The sequence below is a fragment of the Lineus longissimus genome, chromosome 9 (genome assembly GCF_910592395.1).
Source record: "Lineus longissimus chromosome 9, tnLinLong1.2, whole genome shotgun sequence".
Classification (NCBI taxonomy): Eukaryota; Metazoa; Nemertea; class Pilidiophora; order Heteronemertea; family Lineidae; genus Lineus; species Lineus longissimus.
The window spans coordinates 639,820-662,446 of record NC_088316.1 but is presented as its reverse complement, the minus strand read 5'-3'; the positions used below and the strand labels follow the sequence as shown (position 1 = coordinate 662,446).

The following is a 22,627-nucleotide window of genomic DNA, read 5'->3' as shown; positions in this document are numbered from 1 at the left end:
GTTTCGATAAATTGTCGAATCTGTGTCTGGTTAGCGTTGATGTATCATGCGCTGCCGCTATAAGCTTCAAAAAGAATTGAACAGCGAATGAAGGTTTTTTTATTTAACTACTCGGTCCACTGTTCTATCAGAGTCTTTCAAATAAAAACTCTGGTCATACCAAGTATTCATAAAGATATGAATACTTAGTCATACCAATAACTTATTGAGAGTCCCCGGCTTTTTCATCTTTTTCCATCCATCTAGTTGAACTTTATGAGTCTAGAACAATAGTTTTCCAATGTTTGCTGTTCTAGTGCAGTAGTGATCATAACTTATCCATCTTGGGAACCGCAGAAATACAAATAACTCACCGGTTTTGGAACATTGATATTGGTTCTCACGCCTCGACCATTCATATTTTGTGTTGGTCTATTGTTATTGCCCATTGATAACTTGGGGACGTCTTCTGTGCCCCGATTTAATTGCCGGAGTATGGAAATCTAGAAGAATAGATGAGAACATTTTGAAGAGAAAGATTTGTCTTTAGCGGACAGCTTGGTAACTATTCACGCATATGAAGTGCATGGGTCTAGTAGGAAGAGACGGAATAAATGTAAGTCCGCAATTTGAAGACTGATTCACAAACGATAAATTAAACTTTGTGTAGCTTTGTCAAGCGAATACAAGCACCAACCTGGTCACGTGATATATAAACAGGTTTGTTGAGTAAAATCCAGGTGACGGTTTCCTGACAGCCCGGGAATGGTAGTGAGCCGTCGTATGTGATGTAATGGTTGGTGGGAGGCAGTAATTCATGGATGGAAATAGACGGCACCTCTTCTTCTTGGCCTGGAAGTAAGAGGAAAAGAAAGTAAAAGCAGATGAAAGTAAAAGCACGTTAAAGTAAATGCGCATGATAGTAAAAGCAGGTGAAAGTAAAAGGATCTGATAATGAAGCACCAGAAGAAAAGACCGTTCGTTGATGTTAAATCACATGCAATCTGATGAAAATACACGACACCTCCTCCTTTTGGCCTGAAAGTAAATTCAAAACACGTGGAAGTAAAAGCATGTGTATGTGAAGTGGAAGTATAAAGTTACACAAGGAAATCGACGGCATATCCTCAGCGCCAACCTCTGTTTATTGCTACCGCAATATACCCAACAGAATGTTGCGTTATCTTTTTACTAGTTCTCACTACCCTACATTGTACAGAAATTCTACTTCGCCACAGTGCTAAAAGCGGCTGGATTGTACATGCTACGAATTACAATACTCTAGCGAATATTGTTGGTAAAAGTCATCCCTGTGCATTTCATTTTTTCTGATTTTTGGATAGTACCAAATGACCCAACTTGGCAATACGATAATACCGCGATACTCCTCCCATTTTTCTTGCGCGCCTTTGAAACATGAAATCCACCGCTTCGGAAGAGTAACACTTTTATAATTCTTACCTGATATTGATGTAAGGCTAAACTTCCCATTCTCATGGTTTCAATGTGATAACGTTTTTCAATGGATATGGTGGAGTGGAGAATGTGTAGAAACCACTTTATAAAGCACAACCCAGTTTAGAGTAGGCCAGATGGAATGGCAAGCAGGCATGTGCGTATCGTGATCGAGTGCTTCCATAACACTCTCCTTGTTCGGCTGACGGTATAATGCAGCTTGTGAGAAGATAGGTAATCAATCAGTTGGCTGTAGCACTGCTTGCCTGGTCTGAAGCTCCTTTTTCATTGAATAGCATCATCCATCATAGCCATAAGAATAATATTCTTGATCAAGACAACCCCAAACACCATTGCTCCGTGGCCATTGACTTGGGCACAAGGCACTTTGCTGTTCTTCTTCAAACTTTCGAGAGTGTCCTGCTTTTTATAAAGTGTCGGCTGCGGGAGGTCCCACTCCCATTTGTCTTGACAAAACCTTACTAGTGATTGTATCAGCTCTAAGCGATTTAAGAACCTCGGAGTACCGATGGCAGAGCGATAGCTCTTGAAACAACATCCCAGTTGAAAGCCGAGAACAATATGAAATTCGCAGCCTCGTGACTGACCAAGGCTTCTTTTCATTTCCGTGGCTCAGGTTCATCTCGACCATAAGAGTGATATCTTATCGATACTCTCCCGATCCTTTGTTATATCTTAACCAATGTTTTATTGACTTGAACATCACAAAGCTGTGGAGCAGATGATTACTTTGTGAAGTCTGTTTTGGTCTCCCTTAGGTATCCCTATACCATTGAGGAATATTTTCAGACCCGTCTTCGTTCGTCAATCTCGGACCCAGCCAATAAACTCAGAACACCGCGAAAAGTGACAAGAATACAACACACTTATTGGCAACCCGTCAGGTGTTTGTTACTGTATAGTTTCTTACTCTCTAGCCGATGAAAGAGACATTAGAAGGGACTCACACCCAGCTCAATGAGCGTTAGCAGTAACACTGGCGTTAAGTCTTAACGTTATCATTATTGTAAATGAAGATTTCTCTAACGTCGATTGAGCAACTGGGTCCGGACGAACAAAAAAGTCAAATGAAATGTACTAACAAACCGGCGAACTGTCACGGAATTACCGAACATACAAAAAGTCAAACGAGTAATTTCTCGCTCTCGTCTCACATTCGGTCGATTCAGTGATGCGGCGATGGTCAATCATTCATGGCAATGATTCCTACCTCCCCGGGGCGATGTGAGGCAGGTCAGCCTGCTTTAACAGCTGCTGATAGCACATATAAAACCCGACTACTCCTGCTCATTAAAGTAAAATTCCTGCATCACCTTCCCATTGCCCGCATCACCATCGCAGAAAAATGTGCATCGACGAAGGAGTTCAGTCATGATTGAAGGTTAACCGACCAACTGCCGGATTTTGCAGCGGCAGAAACGGCATATTCTCTATACTTAGTCAAATTTGGATGACCAAGTGTTGATTTGTGATATCCTTTGCTCCTAAAATACCTTTAATTTTATATTTTGTGCCAAAGATCGCTGCTGAACGGATCTTTTGTGCCAACATAGGGGTATCAATTCATAGGAAACATTAATACATTCAATTCTCTCGAATATAGTCACAATCACTGCGGTTGGAGAGTATTGCAAATGGCCACTTATATCATCTTTGGCACGATATGCAGTGCGCCCTATTGGTCATACACTTAACCTCGTTCCTTTCACCTTGACCTTAGTGAGATAAAACTGAACATTCCACAAGAGGAAAATATAGTGTATCGAACAGCAGCAGCAATGTCTTTATTCTAATAGCAAGTTGTTTTCTGTTACATCCAGGAGCCCAGTGCCAAGCAAGCCAGGCCTCTCTTTGTAACCCAGTCCGTCTCGTCTCGCCTCAAAGCCGCTGCAGCCAAACCTCATGCTGCATTGCCTGCCCAAACAATCCGTCATATGTCATGCTCAGTCAAGCAGCGCCAACAATCTTATATTCCGCCCAGCTGGAAGAATGTGTGCAATGCAGCAGACGATGGGAGCATGGTTCGATTCCTCGGAGGATTATGTTTCAACATCGAATGCACGTCCTCCATATCTTGGCCGATACCAACCACCAAACAGGCGATGGGAATAAGGATACATGTTCGTATTGTTGGAGGATATTTCTTCTATCAACTTGCAAAAGACTGGCCATAAAGGAGACTTGATTGTTGGTGAAACACTATGACTTGAAAATAGCAAGAAACTACTGGGAGTTTCAGACAGCACCCGCCATCTTTCTTCGGCAGATTGGTACGACTGTTAGATCACCGCACACCAACGCCATGAACTCTCGATCGCGCGTGGACAGAGTACATCCAGGCCGATTCCATTTCCTATGTATTGTGAGCAGTATCCCAGAGAAGACTCACATTTGATTTTTCAGTTTGCTCCAATGCCGTCACTACACGGAAACGGATACCGGTAAATCAACATTTGGGTACGCTCAATCTGAACTGCACAACAGTTTCCTGGTGTCGACTTCGATCTTCCATTTCTCACTTTGTACTCAACCGAATTTCATAAAACTAACAGTTAAATGTAGCTGTTACTGTAGGCCAACACATGACAATATTATTCAAGCAATGTTATTCTCTAAATCACTAAGGACTTTAAGCTAATGAAGTGAGACCACTTTAAAGACACCTACCTTGATATTTGATCGCTTTGAATGCTGGTGTTAACAACTCTAATTGTGAACTTGATGTTTCGCCTATCTGAAAATAAAAACGCAGCTGATTGAGCAAAATGTCATCCAAGCAACATATCAGATTTTGCCATTATGAAAGCTGACTTCACCATGGTAAACAATAAAAAATGTCTCCATGGCAAAGAATATTAGCGCCATGGTGAAGCAACTATATTGCCATGGTGACTTCATATTCATCAATATCATGATGACGAATTATATTAAAGTTTCCTTCCGTAGGCTGTCACAATGTTAAAGTAAACAGTTCGTCATGTCTCGATATGACCACGATTAGCTTTTACGCCAAGGTAACGTTTTTATCAGGGACGAAGATGTGGCAATATTTACTGACGGAAGGATATTGTACATATAATGAAGTAACAGTTACTCCTTATTCGGGTAAATGTGTCCGCCGAACCCGACGCCAGTTTCTGCCACAGTGGTGTACGGAAAAGTTCGGAGTTCATTTTATTTTGTAGCATACTCTATAATGATTCCTCGTAGAGTACACTATAGTAAATTCCATCATTTAGATTAAACCACCACCGGGTGTCAATAAAACAGGAACCCTGGCGGAACGTGCGGCAATAATTGGCAAAATGAGCCATTTATTGACGACCTAACTTAGTTTGCGAACATTAGGACCTCTAAATGCTCAGTAATCAATTCAAGCGTCTAAAATCAAATATAAAATTTGCACATCAATGGTGGGTTATCTATCGTTGACTCTAATAACCATTTCATCATTTTCGTTCCGGCTTTGATCCGCAATAATCGGTCACGTGACCTTCTCGTTGCTATCTCGTGTTTACAGTTCACGGCCCAAAGCGTTTTCCGCTGTCACGTGATGGGTGACATCGTCGATGTTATCTTCTTCTATAGTGTGGTATGGCGGGAATAATCGGCGTTTGTCGTGTCGGATGTCAAATCGAATCCAAGTGGCGTGTTATACTATATTCAAATGCACCTATTGGTTACTAACATTTCATTTTGAGGACTCAACATCAATGTCAAGGCTTTAAAACTCCTACGAAGTATGTAATGTTACTGCTTTTTTCACAACAAAGCTGACAAAAAATGAACCATTTTCAATTCTGATGATTGGTTCACTTCTTATGACGACCAAGGTGAAACGGGAATAAGTACCTCTGATTGGTTCTTATATGATGACTAAACCCGGAGAAACAGGATTGAGCACTTCTCATTGGACAATATGACTGGAGGTCGCTCAAACATACAAAAAAACTAATCAGAGTCATATAAACATCCGTAAATTTGAATTGAAACGCTAGGGAAGGTGGACTTCCTGCTAAGCACATGAATCATGAAACATAGCAAATTTTATAAATTGAACAAAACCAATCGGGAATAAAGCGTCAAAACACTGTGAACATGAGGCAAATTTAGTTCAAGTGTCCCTGAGGTGAGGATTGAGGGAAAAATCGGAAAAACCTCTGATGTTATCTTCACCGAACAAATAGCTACAACGTGAACTGGTTTCGTGAAAAAGTCATGTTGAATGGTCAAAGTGGGAGTTGTTGCTGAGGAAACGACATTCGTTGGCGGCTGTCTCTACCGAACCAAATCGACGGCTAATGTGTTTGCTGATGACTGTAAGCGATTCCATGATGTGACATTGTGATACCGGTAGATTGACAAGTGATGGAACTTTTTTTCTCTCCAAAACCAGATTTTTTTTCTGATAAGAAGTTAATTTTGAAATCTTTTGAGAAAACAAACTCGTGTCAGACTAGTTCTTTCGTTGTTTTTAACAACAATGTTGGCTGGATAATAGCTTGTCGAAGGCATAAACTGGAAGTGTGCCACTCTGAAGATGAATTTCAACGAAGATTAAAATATCCTAAGTAATTATCGATTCGCTGAAGAAAGTAATTGGCAGAGACTTAATGTTGTCAGTAGGATGGTGTAAGACGATGGCTTGGGCTTATGGGATTATTAGCCAATGACAGGCGGTGCATCTTGGCCATGGTCAGCATTTGAGTGATTCCGCGGCGTTCCCCAAACACTCGCCGATATTGAAGCCACAACATTTCCAGCAGTTAAATCCATCCATTTTTTTCAACTCTGTCAATGAGAGTGGCATCTGATTTCAAAGTGAAGCGTTAGGAATCGGGCTCTGAATCTCCGATGCATTCACCGATATGCTACTTTTTCTCCCATCCATTTCTTCCCGACCAACCAAGACCATGGTGTCCTCCAACGTGTTGCTTATCTTTCCACTTGGATCGTTTGGGACAACCGAATCGGCCCATCAATGGACGAGGCCTGCATTTGAATGAAGCCAAAATAATGGCTTCATCGGTGTCGATACTAATGGGAATTTCATTGCAATTCTGTTCCGTTCTCAGGTTGCGAAAGAAATGTTTTGCGGTAACATTTAACGCGACACTATCTCAATAATAAAGAAATTGACTGAAAATCTGATCATCGCTATCTTTCTTTTGGGGCAAGGGCAATACGGCAAGCGGAAAAGAGCTTGCGATAGACCCTACTCTGGCCACTGTAGGAAGCAAAGATCGGGATCGCCAGGTCAAATTCCGCGCGGCAATTTATGTGCAACCGTAGTACCTCGCAGGAGGAATCTCACTGGAAAAACAGTACATCCAACTGTGTAGTGAATGCTGAAGAACACGACGAGACATAGACAGATTTGGTATTATGTTTACTTCGCTGTTTTCGGCTGTATGTGAAGCATCACAGCTGAGCCCGCTGCTGCTGGCGACTCTTCACCGGATACGCCTGTAGTGCCTAGAGTCGGGAAAACAAACCATCTTTGTTTTCCCCACCCTAGGTGGCACAGGCGTATCTGGCAAAGGGCCCACTGTCACGCAAAACCTACAAGCAATGATATGACACAGTATTCCCATTCAAGCATGTCAAATCCATGTATCCAGATCGCACTTCTGGTAGATCATGCCCATGTTTCCCGCCATGTTCCGCCTGGTTTACTCTGCCGCTCCGATCGAAGGAAACTGATCTGAATATGATAGAATATCATTGTGAATGATGAAGTAGACATAATGACTAAACTGTCTGTTTAGATATCGTTGTCCGGGCTGACGAGCTGTTCTGTAAGGGCTTAGACGGTGGTACTGCGTGGTGAAGGACGAGGACAGTTGGTGCACGGTCAAAAGGTGATTCCATGACGGACAACACTGTTTTGGGTGGGCTCTAATAACTACACGACTCTCGAATTTCTTTCACATTCCGCCATTTGCCCTTGCCGGTTCACCTATCGACTCCCATGGAAGCTGCTTCATGGGGGTCGATGTTTTCAAGATTCGCCCCGATAACCCTTTGATAAGACAGTAGGACAACAGGAGTTTAGGCCTAGGTGCGAGCGGGCGGCATTGTGTGAACACAACAGACCGTATATTGGGCTTCAGGCTTGAGGGAATGCCCATATCTCCGTTCTTTGTTTTCCAGAGACCAGCTTCGCAGGTTTGGAATAAGCATTCATTTCATTTTGAAGACGTTCTTATTACTTTAGGGGTTCAAGTTCGAGGCAATGGTGCCTATGGTCAAGCCCTCAACCGGTCGCCTCCGAAAAGCCTGTCAGAACTACCATGGCAAGCCTCCAACGATTCTAATGAAGATGATGATCAGCAATTCAGATGAGGCTGATGAGATTGATGTTGAGCCGCTCATTCCGCCCGTCAGAACACACTTAAACATGTCGAGGCTAATTCAATTTGTCTCATTCTTGTCGGAGATGGCAAAGGTTTATGTTGGAGCCTTGGTCTTATTCACCGGAGCTTGTTTCTTGCTGGGGTCGGTCTATGTCGGCAGGCACGAGCAGCAGGCAATTCGATGCCCATCTTGACCCCCCCCCCCCCCAAGTCTTTGGCAGCGCATGCTTGGAAACTTCAGAAGGACCCGATTTAAATTCTCAAACACCTTTGTTGTCGCCAGCGCTGCTTACAGTGTATGATAAAGCACGTACACTGTGTCTTGTTATCGTCGCAGCAATTATGGTTTACATCTCGAAAACTTAGAATCCGATAAAATTTACGGAAATTTCAACTGTCTTGCACGACTCCCGGTAAAGTCGGACAACGTCACTTCCAGTGCACTTGGCGTTACGATTGTCCTTTTAATCGCCATTTCCGTCTTGAACTCGAAACATTACAAAACACAATAAACCTACTCCACTTAAACGTAACAAAATGTGTTTAAGTAATCTAACGATCGGTAGACGCTGTTAGTTAGATCATGGCCGTATCATCGCATAACCGATGATTCCATGCAAAAAATCGATAGCTCCGCGCGCCTTATAAAAGAGTCATTGGAAAAGGTTGAGTGTTTTGAACTGATCCTGTCAGAGACACTTTATTTTTAATGGAATCTTTCGCAGTAGATGTTTTTGATGGCATCTGTTTTTCTTGTTGCGGCTCACAACATCATCTTAAATTTTTCCGTGGTGTGTTTTTTAGCATAAACGGATTGGTAAGGCTGTGACAGTACGAAACCGACTTAGGGAGTGAGATGTCACAGCGATATGCAAAGACTATAAGGCGAGAGGGTAAATGCTTTTTAGGGGACTAAAATGTCTTTTAAATAGTCTGGTCTAGCTGAGCGAAGACAGATGCAACGGATTCTCTGGTGAAACAACTGTGACACGGAGACGCAGAACCCAGGGGCCTTCACGGTTGTGTGGGGAAACTCGACCAAGACAGATTTTATCTTGCTTTACCAACCTTTTAAGTTGACAACTTTCAACCAAACTTTTATCCAGCTATTTGTATAAATGCGACATTTGTATAAATGCGTCACCTGGGCGAAGAATTCACATTTCAGATTCAGACACTGACAAGTCGATTTCAGGTCGTCCTCAAAGATGAGTCCTTTAACCATGCAAAGAACGACGTTTATGTTTATGTAATCACGGAATGAGGACTGGATTGCTTCAAGGAATCAAGAGCTAAGAATCAACTGAGAAGACTAGCATAAGAAAGAAGACACAGTAACGCCGGAAACCACATACATTTAAAAAGACTTTTAACAAGACCAATCAATGTCCCAACATTTTTTTCACACTTCTAATCAAATATCGTAATGAAGTATTCCTTACCTGCATAAGTATGGAGAGCGCTGTCATGCCATTTGGTGACTCTATTGCTTGTGACATGTTCTGATAGAGATCTGTGTTATATGCCATTATATGTATCTGCAACGAAAAGAAGGGTATGCATAAATACACTTGCGTGGTGTACGCTTACGCGTCGTACACTGACGTGACGTCTTTCCGAGAAATAGAATCTTTACGCTGAGGAACGTCAAACATACGAATACTCTTTTAAATGGGGTGGTTACAATCATACCTACCCAGCGGTGAATTGATGGACGCCGCCGATAAATCGACATGAGTACAATGAAATGGGTTACACTCATGAATATATTCTTGATCATGGTTTCTCTCATAGAATGCTCGACTGTTATGTTTTCTTTGGCTGGCGATGGCATCACAATAACTGCTGCTGCTATACTCAGTGCGTTTATCGCTGATTTCAAAATGTCCTTAGACGAGAAGAACTTGGTAAGGTCTGGTTGGACTGCTCTCCCAGTCAACAGCATGCCCACCATTATAGGGCCTCAAAATCTGTCTTTGTCGCATTGACTAACCCTAAACCTCATGGTCTTGTACTCCCTTTGGACGTAGCCGGGGTAAAATGTTGACCAGATGCAGAAACCTTTGTGGTCAAGATGAATAGATTGGATGGTGTTCTGGGCCAGTTTCGCTACATAGATTTTGTATATTTGGTAAGACTGACTATCAAAAACAAGTCTGGACTATCAATCTCCGAAACACAGCAGAGTTCGTTTGTGGACGAATGGACCAGAGATATTTTAACCAACCTTTGTCCAGTAAATGATTTGATGTAATCGTTTGCCTTTGATGTAAAGGTTGCGGCATGGTCTGTTGATCGCTAGGATTTATCAGTTTTTCTCAGCCACACAACCTCCTCCCGGAGGTTCCCCGGCCTGATTTTTGACCAACAGACATCAAAGGAGAACCACATTTCCACCTCACAACATGACAGGCCAACAATACCCAACCATTACTCCATCGCATGTCCGGTGACCTGGCCGTTCCATGTTTTATGATGGATCGGTCGTCTGGTCCCATGAGCCACGCGCGGCAACGACATCGCCTGATCAATTTCAACCTGGTCCACGGGAATTCCGTATCATATTGCAAGGCATAGTTTTCAATACAATGTAATATCCTGGCAGCGAATCTGGATAGGTTTCTAATAAACTTCCCCAAATAAGAAGTCGCCATGGTGAATGTGTGTTTCAGCGATTACCTCCTCACAACAAACACATTTATTCGACAAGACGAATGATATCGAAGTTCGCGAAGAGGCAAAAAAAAGCTGACCGCGTTTTCTTTCATCACGACCGGGACATTGTCCTTGGATTAAAGGGCATAGGGAATCGCCGTAGAAGATTACAGCAAATGAAAAACAATTCCATTGTAAAGCAACAGATACATTAGACAGCATACCTTCAATTCTGGAAAACGTTATGGAGAGAAATCTTTTTGTTTCTGCACAAAGCAGCTCTGATTCTTGTATTGTCTCAAGAACGGAGGCATCACTAAGAAATGGTGGTGCAGCAGGATCTTTCCTACCACTGCCTCGGGGGGCCATTCATCGGTCTTTGTACTCAGAGTCTTCGTGTAGGCGGTAATGTTATATTTCAGAACAGAGAATCCGCGGTTCACAATAACATATCACAATTTTGACGTTGTATACAAAGTGGTTACTCCACCGTTACGATTTTATCAGCTGAAGCAGATAGCGACCAACCAGGATCAACCACAAATAACAACAAGAACTGTGTTTCTAGCGTTACCAAACACAGAGGAGAAGCACTCAGAAACGGAGACGCTCAAAGCGGTACAACGGTACGACTTCCTTTCTTAATGAGACTTTTATGACCACAAATACCAGAAAGATACTGTATCGCAAGAATTGAAATAAGCAATAATGTATTCTTAGGACCAAGTTCTGACATATTCTTGTTTCAATGAGAACTATATAATATCTCTTGTCTCACACGGTACAACCTTGAGATGGTTTTAGGCGAATCCTCCTTTATCGGCTTTGTCTCAAGTTGGCCGTGTTTCCTTCCGCATTTGATCCAGCTCAGCTATGTGAACTATATCTCTCGCTGAATCAAAGACAGGCCCCTTACTGTCAGTATATATCTCGTCGCCTGAAGACTACTCAGTTGACCACCTAGCCCATTTCTATAATCCCCTTTAACATGTTTAAAGAGGCTCAAGCAAGAACCACTTTGAAGAAGATTTTTGAATGGCCCGATTAACTACACCAACATCCGCTGGGGGTCGCCAGGTGGGCCACTCCACAGGATCGTTCAATCGAATCGACGGCTGGAATTCAAGTTTCGAGGCAAGTGTACCACTCTGAGAAAAGAAATCGTAATGATACAGAAAAGCGTACTTACTTCACCAGGAAAAGATTGTCTATCTATCGTGTGTTCAGATCCTTTAAAATCTATGCTGCCGAAATGTATCGTAAATCCCGTGATTCTGTATTTGTACGCTAGGGGGCCAGCAGTAATGTTTGGAGCGTGTGGAAGGCTTGGATCCACAAGGAATTCTACGTAATGGCCGGTATTCCTCAGGGTACCCCGCACCTGGAAAGGAAGTAAATAAACAAATAGATATTTGAACCAGCTGCGTATGTATACATGTGCATGTTGAATTCGTCCCTATTTTCAGATGTGCTTACGGCCACCAGTGCTGCTGTTAATGACATCAACTGAAACTAGTGGGGGATGTGAAGCTGGTGCGGATCAGACTATACCAATGTCAGGAAGAAAGGAAAGGCTGCTTGGCCGCTGCAATGATATTGGAGCAGGCCAAACCTCGCCCTTGGTGTTTTGGATTGGGTAATGCTAATACATGTAGTCATCAACAAAAAAAAGCATTAGGTTGTGTGTCGATTTTAGGGCTTTGAACCTGGTAACAGAGGCTGATGGTGGTAAGAACTTGTCGCGTACTGAAGAATTGATTGAAAAAGTCAGCAGGGCCAACGCAATTGTTCGCTACAGGACCCTTGACGAAAGCAGCCAAACTGGCATCAACCTTTGTCAGTCCTTTTGGATCTTGGCACTTCAGAGTAATGCCTTTTGGTATGAAAAATACTCTTAAGCGATTCACCAGGATAATGACTTTACCTTCAACCAGAGTCTATGAAAGACTCTGTTTCAACCAACCACTTCAAAAAGTGACGATCAAGAACTCTTTATGCTTCAACTGTAGTGTAAGACTCATTGCTAAATCAAACTTTATTTTGCAATACATACCTTATTTGTGTCAATGGATATATTTCCTAACGTTGTGTCAAATAAAAGTGTTTTGGGGTCTATGTTTATCGGGGATTGGCGCCGGCCTTTTTCACATAAGTGCCATTCTGTGTTGAGGATGCCCCAGAAATGAGGTCCTGAAAGATACAATGTTTAGAAACAAATCATAACATTACATTAAACATAATACAGTACATAAAATCGGATCTCTATTTTCTGAAAATATGAGGTCAGGGTTATGCCAATTGCTACTTTAGAGTGCAATGGAACCACCTCTCAGCTACCGATAAGGGGTTCGATCCTTAACCTCTATATTCACCGAATCGAAAACGGGCGCCATTTTGGTTTCCTACTGAGCTTGGCAGAAACTTTTGCCAATAAGCTCTTGCTGTGGCCAAGCTGGTATGCTCGAAAATCTGTCCTAATACACCATACCTTACCATAATACAAACCATAGAACTCAAGTGCATGTATGGTCATATCCAGCAAGGAGTCTGAAACATGAGAAGTTCGAGGAAACCTGGCGTACAATGCACACGGTGCTGTTATAGACTATGCAATACGAACTGGTGAAACAACATCTCTCGTATTTACGATTTCAGAACACATTCAAGAAAAAAAATTTTCACTCGCTTTTAGAATTGAAGGATAAACTCAACATGTCAGGAGCTCGGAGCTCGTTCCCCCGAAAAACCTAATCCTCTTGATATTTGACGTGGACAGTTTGAGGATTACAATACTTTTCATTGGTTTTTCATTTCGAGAATAAACATGAGCGCTGATGATGCAGAGTCTTGGGAATTGTTCTTCCATTCAGAGCTATTTATGTGTCGTCTCCGATGTAAGCGCGGCGGTGCATTGTTTACAGTTCCGGACTCTTGGTCGAGGTATCGCTGGTTTGAACCCCTTCGAAACCAACTTGTTCTCTCTGACTGCCTTAATACGCTTTCAAGAAGTCTCTCGACATCAGTTAGAGGGTTAAGAAACGTATTCTCCTGACTGAGAGTCTAAGTCAGTAAATCGACTTAACTGTTATGTTGCGCGTTCCATGATATTTTACCCTCTTCATTGGATTACAGGGGGACGTAAAAAATGATGAAACAGCGAGGACGTACTGCGCGGAACAGAGTCACAACAATCCGCTTTATGAATGTTTGAAAGTATCAGAACACGCGTATGTAAAGATTGTAGAGACAAAAACCACCACGACAGTATCTGGCCATTTTCAAAACGTGAACACGTTTATTGGTAAAACTCCCATAACATGGTGGGTTAATAAATGTATTGGTTCGCATGGGAAAACGTAAGATAAAACCTATATCACTGCCTATAACACAAGTTAAATCCAGTCGATATAGAATTCCTCAGTTGTTATATCCAACTCGTTATTGGAACTTTCCACAAAGTATCAACTGGCGACTGGCCGGGATAATGTCCGTATATGTCTAAGGAAATGCTTCGAGTATGTCATTTCTGGAGCATGATGATCAGTCTGGACGTATTTGATTGTTAGAGTTCATTGTACAGTTCGATAATGACCAACTTCATCCTGGTGGATTTAGATTCATTGCGCCCAGCGGGCGGACGGGAGGTCGTTGGTTCAAAACCCAATGGCAGTCGGGGATGGCAGCTTGTTATTCTGATGCGACCAGTCAGTTAGACGCCAGCCTGCGATGCCTACTACCATAATAGTGAAGTGAGAATGATATTACACGAGCCCCACTACACATACTTTCTGTAGGCCTACCCGTCTTCACCGCCACAAGGACAACAACATCTTGCCTGGATGAGCAATCGGATACTATTGTCATGCACATCAAGTCCAACAAGTGCGATGTGAACTCCGTTTCTCCAGTGTACAATAAGAAGACTGAAAACCTATCATTAATCGTTTCCAATTTTCCTTTATTGTCTCTAATATTAAATAATCAGGCCCAGATGGTCCATAAATCAAGTGAAGCGACTTCAGATCACTTTGCCCTCGTTGTCAGTTAGCGGCGATGCCTCTTCCCCGGGGCAGACCATCACCTCGGGACATCGAAGCTATTAGAATCATACAGATGGAGGAGATGTACTAATTGCCTAGTGTTGTGTGGGACTGAATTTGTTAGTGATGTGTGGAGATCGCTTTCTTGATGAAAAATGGAAAAATTGGTAGTCACTGCTCTGTCCTGACAAGTAAAATTCGGGATTGATAGTCTTGTGAGCCTGCATTTCTAATGAGATTTCACAAGCAATACAAGTACAGTGCTAATTCAGGCCGGGGACATAGAACCTGGGAACATAGAACTCGGGGTCATATAGGACCGTGGAATATAGAAACCGGGGTATATAGGACAGTGGAACATAGAAACCGGGGTATATAGGACAGTGGAACACAGAAACCGGGGTATAAAGGACAGTGGAACATAGAAACCGGGGTATATAGGACCGTGGAACATAGAAACCGGGGTATATAGGACCGTGGAACACAGAAATCGGAGAACAATAGGATAATGGAAACGCAGATACGCAGATTCCGAATGAGCCAGACATGCTGACCTGGCGACAGCCTTCACACCGTATGTCTTTCTAAAAAAAGGCAAATCACACCCAGAAGGCAGATCAAGCAACATGATAGACAAGAACAGACTAGAGCAATCAATGTAAAAATAACCAGGGGAAAAATAGGCTCATGGAAGAGAGAGGCAAGGAAAGGTATACTAGTAACATGATATATATGGGTGAGGCAGTATTGCACAATGGTCATAGGGGCCTACATGGATAAGAATCATCATACAGAGCATCCAAACAATGACATAACGTCCCATGGCAGTTTTGGCCAGCATCGACACTCATGAAAGCTGTTTCTTAGGAGTCGATGTTAACAAGATTTGTCCAAAAAACCCTTTGATGAGACGTTGGAACAGTGGGAGTGTAGGCCTTGTTTAAAGACAATAGGCCGTGTATGAGACAAGGCCTGAATTGTAACTGCGAGACAGGGGACAACCTAACGTTAAGGAGGGCAAGCACCGAGAAATTTGCACCTGTGTAAAAACATCTTTCCAGCCTGTCTGATTGGCGTATACGAGACCTCGTTGTGAGAGAAAAAAATCACAGACCTCGCCCAAAGGCGTCACTAGCCAAACCCATTCTACATTAATCACTGCCCAGTTCGCCACGGGTGATGAGGTTGATGCATCAGGTTGTCGTCTGCCTGATTAGCGTACGTGACCTCGTTCTGAACTATTCAGGCCACGACATCAATATCCATAGGATTGGACAAACTGCTAAATCTTTCACGGTTACTCAATTACTCAGCATCACCAAATGGTCCAAATGGCCCCAGCTAGATCTAGAGGATGGCGCTATTGTGTGAGGCGAATCTTAAAATGGGATTATGAGAAGATATGCGTCCACTTTGATTAAATTGAGTCCCAATGCGACGACTTGTTGGGATATCCATCCGCCTTCGCACATGGCTCATAAAGAAACATCTTCAAAAGGTAACCGGATGAAGCGGTTTTTGAGATAGTTCGCAGATCATCCAGGTAACGTTGCACTTAACGTGTTTTCGTGAGGTACGACGAGAATTGGGTTTCATCGCTGGCGGTCGGTGGCCGTTTGATCCTCTCTCGCTTCTTTGTCCTTGAGGGTTTCGACGTATCGATCCCATGAAAGCTGTTTCATGCGGGGTAGATGTTCTAAGTGGGCCACCGTAGTTACTGCTCCCATCAAATCCTATTTCCTCTTCAGCCTCCATCTCTCCCGGCAAGGCTTAGCTGACATTCCGGCGATTGTCAACAATGGGTTTAAACGCCATTGGTAACGGGATAAAGAGACAAGGGGATTAACTGGTATTTGGGGGATTAGCTTCTGTTTGGAAGGAATGGTCAACATCCGAGAGATAATGGCTTACAGACGTGGAGAAAGGTCGCGAACAATAAGATGTAATGGCCATTTTACCTCAACAAGTTAATAGTCCAAAGTCACCTTACCTCCATCATGCCTCTGTTGAGAAAAAGCTCTTTTTTGCGCTTTTTACTCTGCTGATGTTAACTTGTTTTTAGAAAGAATAATCTGAGAACTTGTCAGGTTACAGAGTGGTGAAAATGCAGACCTTCCAAAGGATATGGGAACGCCGTAGATGTTGGTAGTTACATGTACACCAGAGAGCAATACCTGAGACAACTCGTATTGGGATGTTTCCTGATACAGATAACCCTCTATCAAATCGTCCTTTTTAATAGATAATGAAATGCCTATTACATTAGCTTAGAACAATCGACCTGCCGCGCCAATTCAGCCAAGCGCAAATGACATGATCCCAACATCACATTAAGAGCCCGGAGACCCTCATTTCCTTGTTCATTGCGTATTTGATCTATTACCAATGCATTTCCAGTTGACAAAACAATGGCACATCAAGCATTATAAAAGACATTATTTCACGGTTTCCCAGAGATCCCGAAAGAATTGTTGGTCGGGCTGACAGTGACACTGACATTACTCTTGCCGGTTCAGACCCCCATGAAAGCTGTCTCGTGTGGTAGAGATATGATATAAAGATTTGCCCTGATAACCTTTGATAAGGCAGCAGAACAATGGGAATTTAGGCCTCAAATGGTGGGGGCGGGCTTTGTTAACAGACAATAGACCGTGTATTGGGTGAGGCCTGAATTTTATAAGTGCTAGGTAAGCCTAAAGGGGCAAAATAACGTAACGTACCCAGGCCTAATTTTCCATTGTGCTATTGTCTTATCAAAGAGTCATCAGGGCAAATCCTCAACACAAACCCCAACGAAACACTTTTCATGGTGGTCGGCAAGGGCAAAACAGGTAACGTATGTCATCAACAGGAGAAATACTGTGGAACTCATAAGAGATTTGTCTAAAAGATAAGTTGTATCATTAACTGACGCGACCTAATAGGCAATCCAGTATTCATTTATTTCCGTAAGCATTGAGATATTCGAAATCGCAGCAAATGCGGTGATCCCGAGACGTTCCACGCCGATTAACTGATGGCGAATGGGCTCGTTAGGCTGACAACTCAGAGTGTGACCACCATTTGACTACTGGTCACATTCCTGTCGCCATCTGGATTATCCATGCCAGTACCTAATTCCATTGAGAGGCTAAACCTACTGGTGCATCAGCGGGGTAAATTATTGAATTCCCGAGATGTAATCCCTCGTGTTGTGTATCCTGTAGTTCCTGACAGTGCATTCGACGAGCGTGTATCTGGAGCATCGAACATCAGCCAACGTGACGAGTTCAACGGTAGCCAATCAGTTGTGACGAACGGGAGAGCTACTTTACTTCCGATGGAACGTTTTTTAGTGTTTTCTATTCTGTGTGTCTCCGCTTGATGTTTGCGAAAGCTGTGAAATACCGAGTGAGAGACTAGTTCTGCTGTTTCCCATAAAGAAAAGTCAGGGTATTTCTAGCTGTCTATAAACACTGAAACATTGGGAACAACGCACAACGTTACGCTGGGAACCGAGTTGCCCAATTTTCTTGCTGTGCCTGGTTTTTGACACATTATTTCACTCTTAGCTACTTCTGACAACCTATTCACATTCCCTGATCAAACTGTAAAGAGCTGAAAACGCGTCATGATTTCACGTGCATGTATTAAATTCCTCCTCATTATAGCCAAAAGTACCATCTTTTATTCATATCATCACTTCCACATGGGACTTTTCTTTATTAGTTGTAATTTATCGTCTCAGAGTTACCACATATCAGTTCATACGAGGCTTGGGACTATTTGTTCCACTCGCAATAAAGCTTCTTTCAAACCCGAGTAAGATTGAGAATCCGTTTCACGACAGTTTCTATTAGTGAAAATAGGATGGAGAATTTACTGCAAACCATAAACTAGGCAAATACGTGATCGGTCACTGGGGCACGGTCACTGGGGAGAGGTGTCTGGGAGATGTATCCGTCTCGAATGGAGTGGGTGCCTGCACTTAAATCATGTTCAAATTTTTTAAAGGAATAGGTGGATCATCCCTTCAATATGCTTGTTATTCTCTTGCCTCATTAGTCCCCAGTAAACTAATAAGTACCAGTATCATTTTTTAATTTCTTTCGATAGTAGAAAAACGCGTTGCAGTATTTTTAAATATTTAGCACGCACCACTCCTGGTACTTGAAACTTCGCGCCTCGCGAGTACTAGTGATTTAGCAAAGATGGGTTACTTTGAGAACCCCTGCTACGCCAATACAAGCCTTAAAACTTTGCTAATCACCGCTGATTGACAGGTCAATTTACGGCGCAGTGATTTCCCTTTCGGTTACAAAAGATCGGACCCCTTACAGCCGTAGTTTCGTATTAAAGAACCATTCGCAACATTCGGCAGGATATTAAGGTCCCTCCCGAAGCTACGAATCTATGGCGGGTTGATTGCAATTATATAATGTAACCGGAGAGGTGAGAAGAGAAAGATAGAACATTCAACTTGGCTATGAATGGACTACGTGGGGATTTTTCCATTCAACTAAATATGGAACCTTAAAGTTCAGACATTTAGAAGTGTTTCATTAAAGCGTATAATGGAGAGGCCATTTCCTTTAAAGCTACGGTCATGCCGGCGTTCAAAACGAGGCTTTGTGCGTAAACTCAAACGGAAGTGCGTCATTTGTAATATGTCCAACCAGGCGGATGGTGCAAAGTGAACCGACCTGGTCAAAAAGCGAATCGTATAACTTTGCAGAAGTAGCCTATCCGCACTGAGTGATTTTTCTAATAGCCATTCTATTACAACATAAACGTGATACCGGTAAAGCTCCTGACGGAGATATTTATGGTGAACCGATTTCATTCGAACATTTGCCAAGATTTATGTTTACAATAATGACATAATGTTTTCGTAACATCGTAACAGACTACCACTTGGTGATACTATCAGTAGCTGCAGTCCAGTTGAGGTTAAGTGCACATGATTTATGACGAAGAACTCAATGATTTATGACGTAGTTCACAAAAATTGAAGACGTACTTCGTATTATATTTACGTGGAGGTTTCAATCTTAAAGATAACACATTTGATTAACTGTCACCTCTCAAAATACGTCCGCCCACTGATATCAAAACCTTGTGCGTCGAGATAGACACATGTTATAACTCAGCGTAGTTTTAGCCTGATTATTTTGTATACTCAGCGAAGAGAGGTCTTCAATGCGAAATCCCTCAGCAATATCTGATTTTATTGAGATAAGCGAATCAACTAGAACAGTCTCTTCCGCGATAACTAGTTTCAGGTGCACAGCGCGAGAAATTCAATTTAGGAGATGTCAGGATAAATTTGTAGCGATTTGTAGGAATCAGTGCCGTCAATTGAATGGAATGGGTTGCGGTAAAAAGTCGGACCCCCCGGCAGGGAATTTGCCCGATCTATCGGCAGTAATGCGAGGGTTATGGTCGATTATATCCCCAGTCAGTTTAGACGCAATGGGATAGCTCGCTATTTTTGAAAAGGTATTCTTACTGGTTTAAGCAGAAAAAAACAAGTGAAAAAAATATTTGGACTTAGAAATTTTTTTCATCTTTCAGAGTTGAATTTTTTTCATCAGTTCAAAATTCTGAAAAATTTTCAAAGCCAAAATATTTTTGGGACTGATGATGTTGCTTCATTTTGAGCAGAAAAAAAAGTGAAAAAAATATTTGGACGAAAACCCCACGTAACAGATCATTTGCAGAACAGAAATCGATAGAGGTATCGAGCATGACGTCATCATCGTTCATTGTCGGAATCGTGACACCACCTCTCGAAACTTCTACAGAAAACTTCGCCTCTCTTACCAATAAAGTACCAATTAAGAAGATCTTAGGACTCAAGTTAAAGGAGGATTAGTGACAGTCACAAGAATTATCGCCAACTAGTCTCTCTACCGGAAAACTTGCATAATTGGCGTGAGATGTTTGGTGAACCGATGACTTTGAAGGGGCACAGTCGGCGAAGAGTAATTGAGCATCCTCCTGGCCGAATCTTGAGGGCCACACATTCCTCTCGTCTGCTTATTAAGAACTGCTAATGATGTAAACAAGAAGATATCCAGTATTTAGGAAAAGGCCAACGCTTTTCCAGACTGATGCGACTAGAATGGCAGGAGATGGGTTGTTATATCATAGAAGAGGCTTCCGGGATGACCGCGACCTCTCCAAACGGGATCCCTTGAGAAGGTACCAAACGAAACGGCACTCATTCCTACAAATCGCTACAAATTTATCTTCTCGACTCTTAAGCAAGGTATAAACTTGATACCTTTTAAATGGTACTCTATCAACTTTAAAGATGCTCTGTTGAGAAACCCATCACATACCGAAGAGTTTATTAAAATCTCAAGCTTCAGTAGTGATTCAAATGTCATCATTTTAATGAAGTACGATTTTCGAAACTTTGTAGTTGATAAGTTGAAATTGAAAATCAGCAGAAATTCTTCGATATTTATAAAATCCGCTGTATCATATAAATTTTCGGAAAATTATTAGCAATTATGGTCATTTTCAGACGCTGAGTATTGGTTGGAAAATGCTCCAAAAGTATGAAGAACCTTTCAAGATGTTGGCCGAACCGAACTGCCAAAAGCCGTGTCGTAGTCCAAATCTATGACTTCAGAGCATTCCTTGGCAAGCTCTTGATCAGTAGTATCAGAAGGCACCATGTCAAAATTTTGTTTTGATCGAGTGTAACCCAATCCTACCGCGACAACGCCTTAGGGATACGGGCCGCCAACCAGTCTAAATATTTGGTAGAATATACATTTTCTTATAAAAGTGTCTCACAAAAGCAGTTCTAGCACTTCACCTTCTGATATCTACCAGTCTCATTTAACACACCATGCACGTTTTTATCGCGCGAAACAATCATAGTATTCCATTTATTGTCTACAGCGTGTGACTGGTGCTTCAGGGCGTGCGTCGAGGGACGCTTCTGCCCAAGTGGATGGGCTTGCTTTGGTTGACAATGGTTGCTGGGTTGCGAATCGTGGGTGAGATTCGCCTTGTGCGCTTCGGCCCGAGTTGCTCAGTGGCATTGTTAAGATCAAGATGTCGACATATTGCATGATACGGTACAGAACTAAATTTTAAAACACTGCACCATTGAATTTTTATACGCTCTTTCATTAGAATATTCCTGTTCCATAAGGTCTTAGGACCCAGACAGACCACAGCAAGGGCGAGTCAGGCTTGTTTTGTTTAGCATCTATTTAGTGACACCTATTCTAGTCGTCCTCGATTACATACAACCACAAACACAATTGATAAAACAGCAAACAGTACATCCATAATATCAATCGACATTGGATGCATTCGGATACATGTATGTTTGGAGTTTGCGGGTTATATTGCCCTGACGCCATCTCACTACATCGCCTAATCGAGACCCGGCTCCCTCCTGATTACGCTTTCAAACTGATTTGATCTGTCAAATTTAGTAGTAATATTCCGCATCGAAGTGATTGGCACCAACTATCTCTGGCCATATGCCACTGATATCGCCCGATAACCATACGACGGCGTGCCTATATTCCATACTGATATGGACATGACTTGTTAAGTGATTCCCCTTATATCGTTCGCTAACGCTGTTACGAGCTGGTGATATGATGCCTTGCGTGAAAATTTCATCAGGACTTGCATATTTTCTGCAAACCTTTAAACGAAATAACTGCGCAAAACACCATGCTTTAATTATTGTTCCAGGACTGGAACCTATTCCCATACGTTTAACCAATCAGCCTTCTTTACATTTGTATAGGCGCATCCGTTACGACATGTAGCCACGGTCAATCACATCACAACCTCAAGTGTATTTATCGTGAAGCGATTACAACAACCAACTCACGCCCTATGCTATTAACTTCCCTTCGAAGAGGGGAGATTATGAATATTAAACATATACTTCAGCATTCTCTATTGCTCAGTTTACAAGTATAGTAAATTGTCTTATTCCCAAGGTCTCCAATAAACCATCAACATGGCCGTATTACTTAGTTTACGAGCGTCCTGGACTTGAGGATGCTACGGGGTCGTTGTTAGCCGGATATCACGCCGGGTTGAAGTTGCCAGGGAGGACACTTACTGCTGAAACGCGCTAAGTATCCAGAGCAGCAAAGC

At 42.4% G+C, this 22,627-nt stretch overlaps 1 protein-coding gene across 1 annotated transcript in view; it reads right to left on the bottom strand.

The window, feature by feature from the left end:
- LOC135493473 (putative carbonic anhydrase-like protein 2) overlaps positions 1 to 22,627 on the bottom strand; it is a 96,069-nt gene that overhangs the window by 4,662 nt on the left and 68,780 nt on the right. The window contains exons 3-8 of the mRNA XM_064780836.1: positions 12,520 to 12,656; positions 11,656 to 11,847; positions 9,254 to 9,349; positions 4,123 to 4,189; positions 677 to 831; positions 354 to 482 (exon numbers count right to left, since the gene is read on the bottom strand). Coding sequence (XP_064636906.1) covers positions 354 to 482; positions 677 to 831; positions 4,123 to 4,189; positions 9,254 to 9,349; positions 11,656 to 11,847; positions 12,520 to 12,656 — 776 coding nt within the window. The remainder of the gene's footprint in view (positions 1 to 353; positions 483 to 676; positions 832 to 4,122; positions 4,190 to 9,253; positions 9,350 to 11,655; positions 11,848 to 12,519; positions 12,657 to 22,627) is intronic.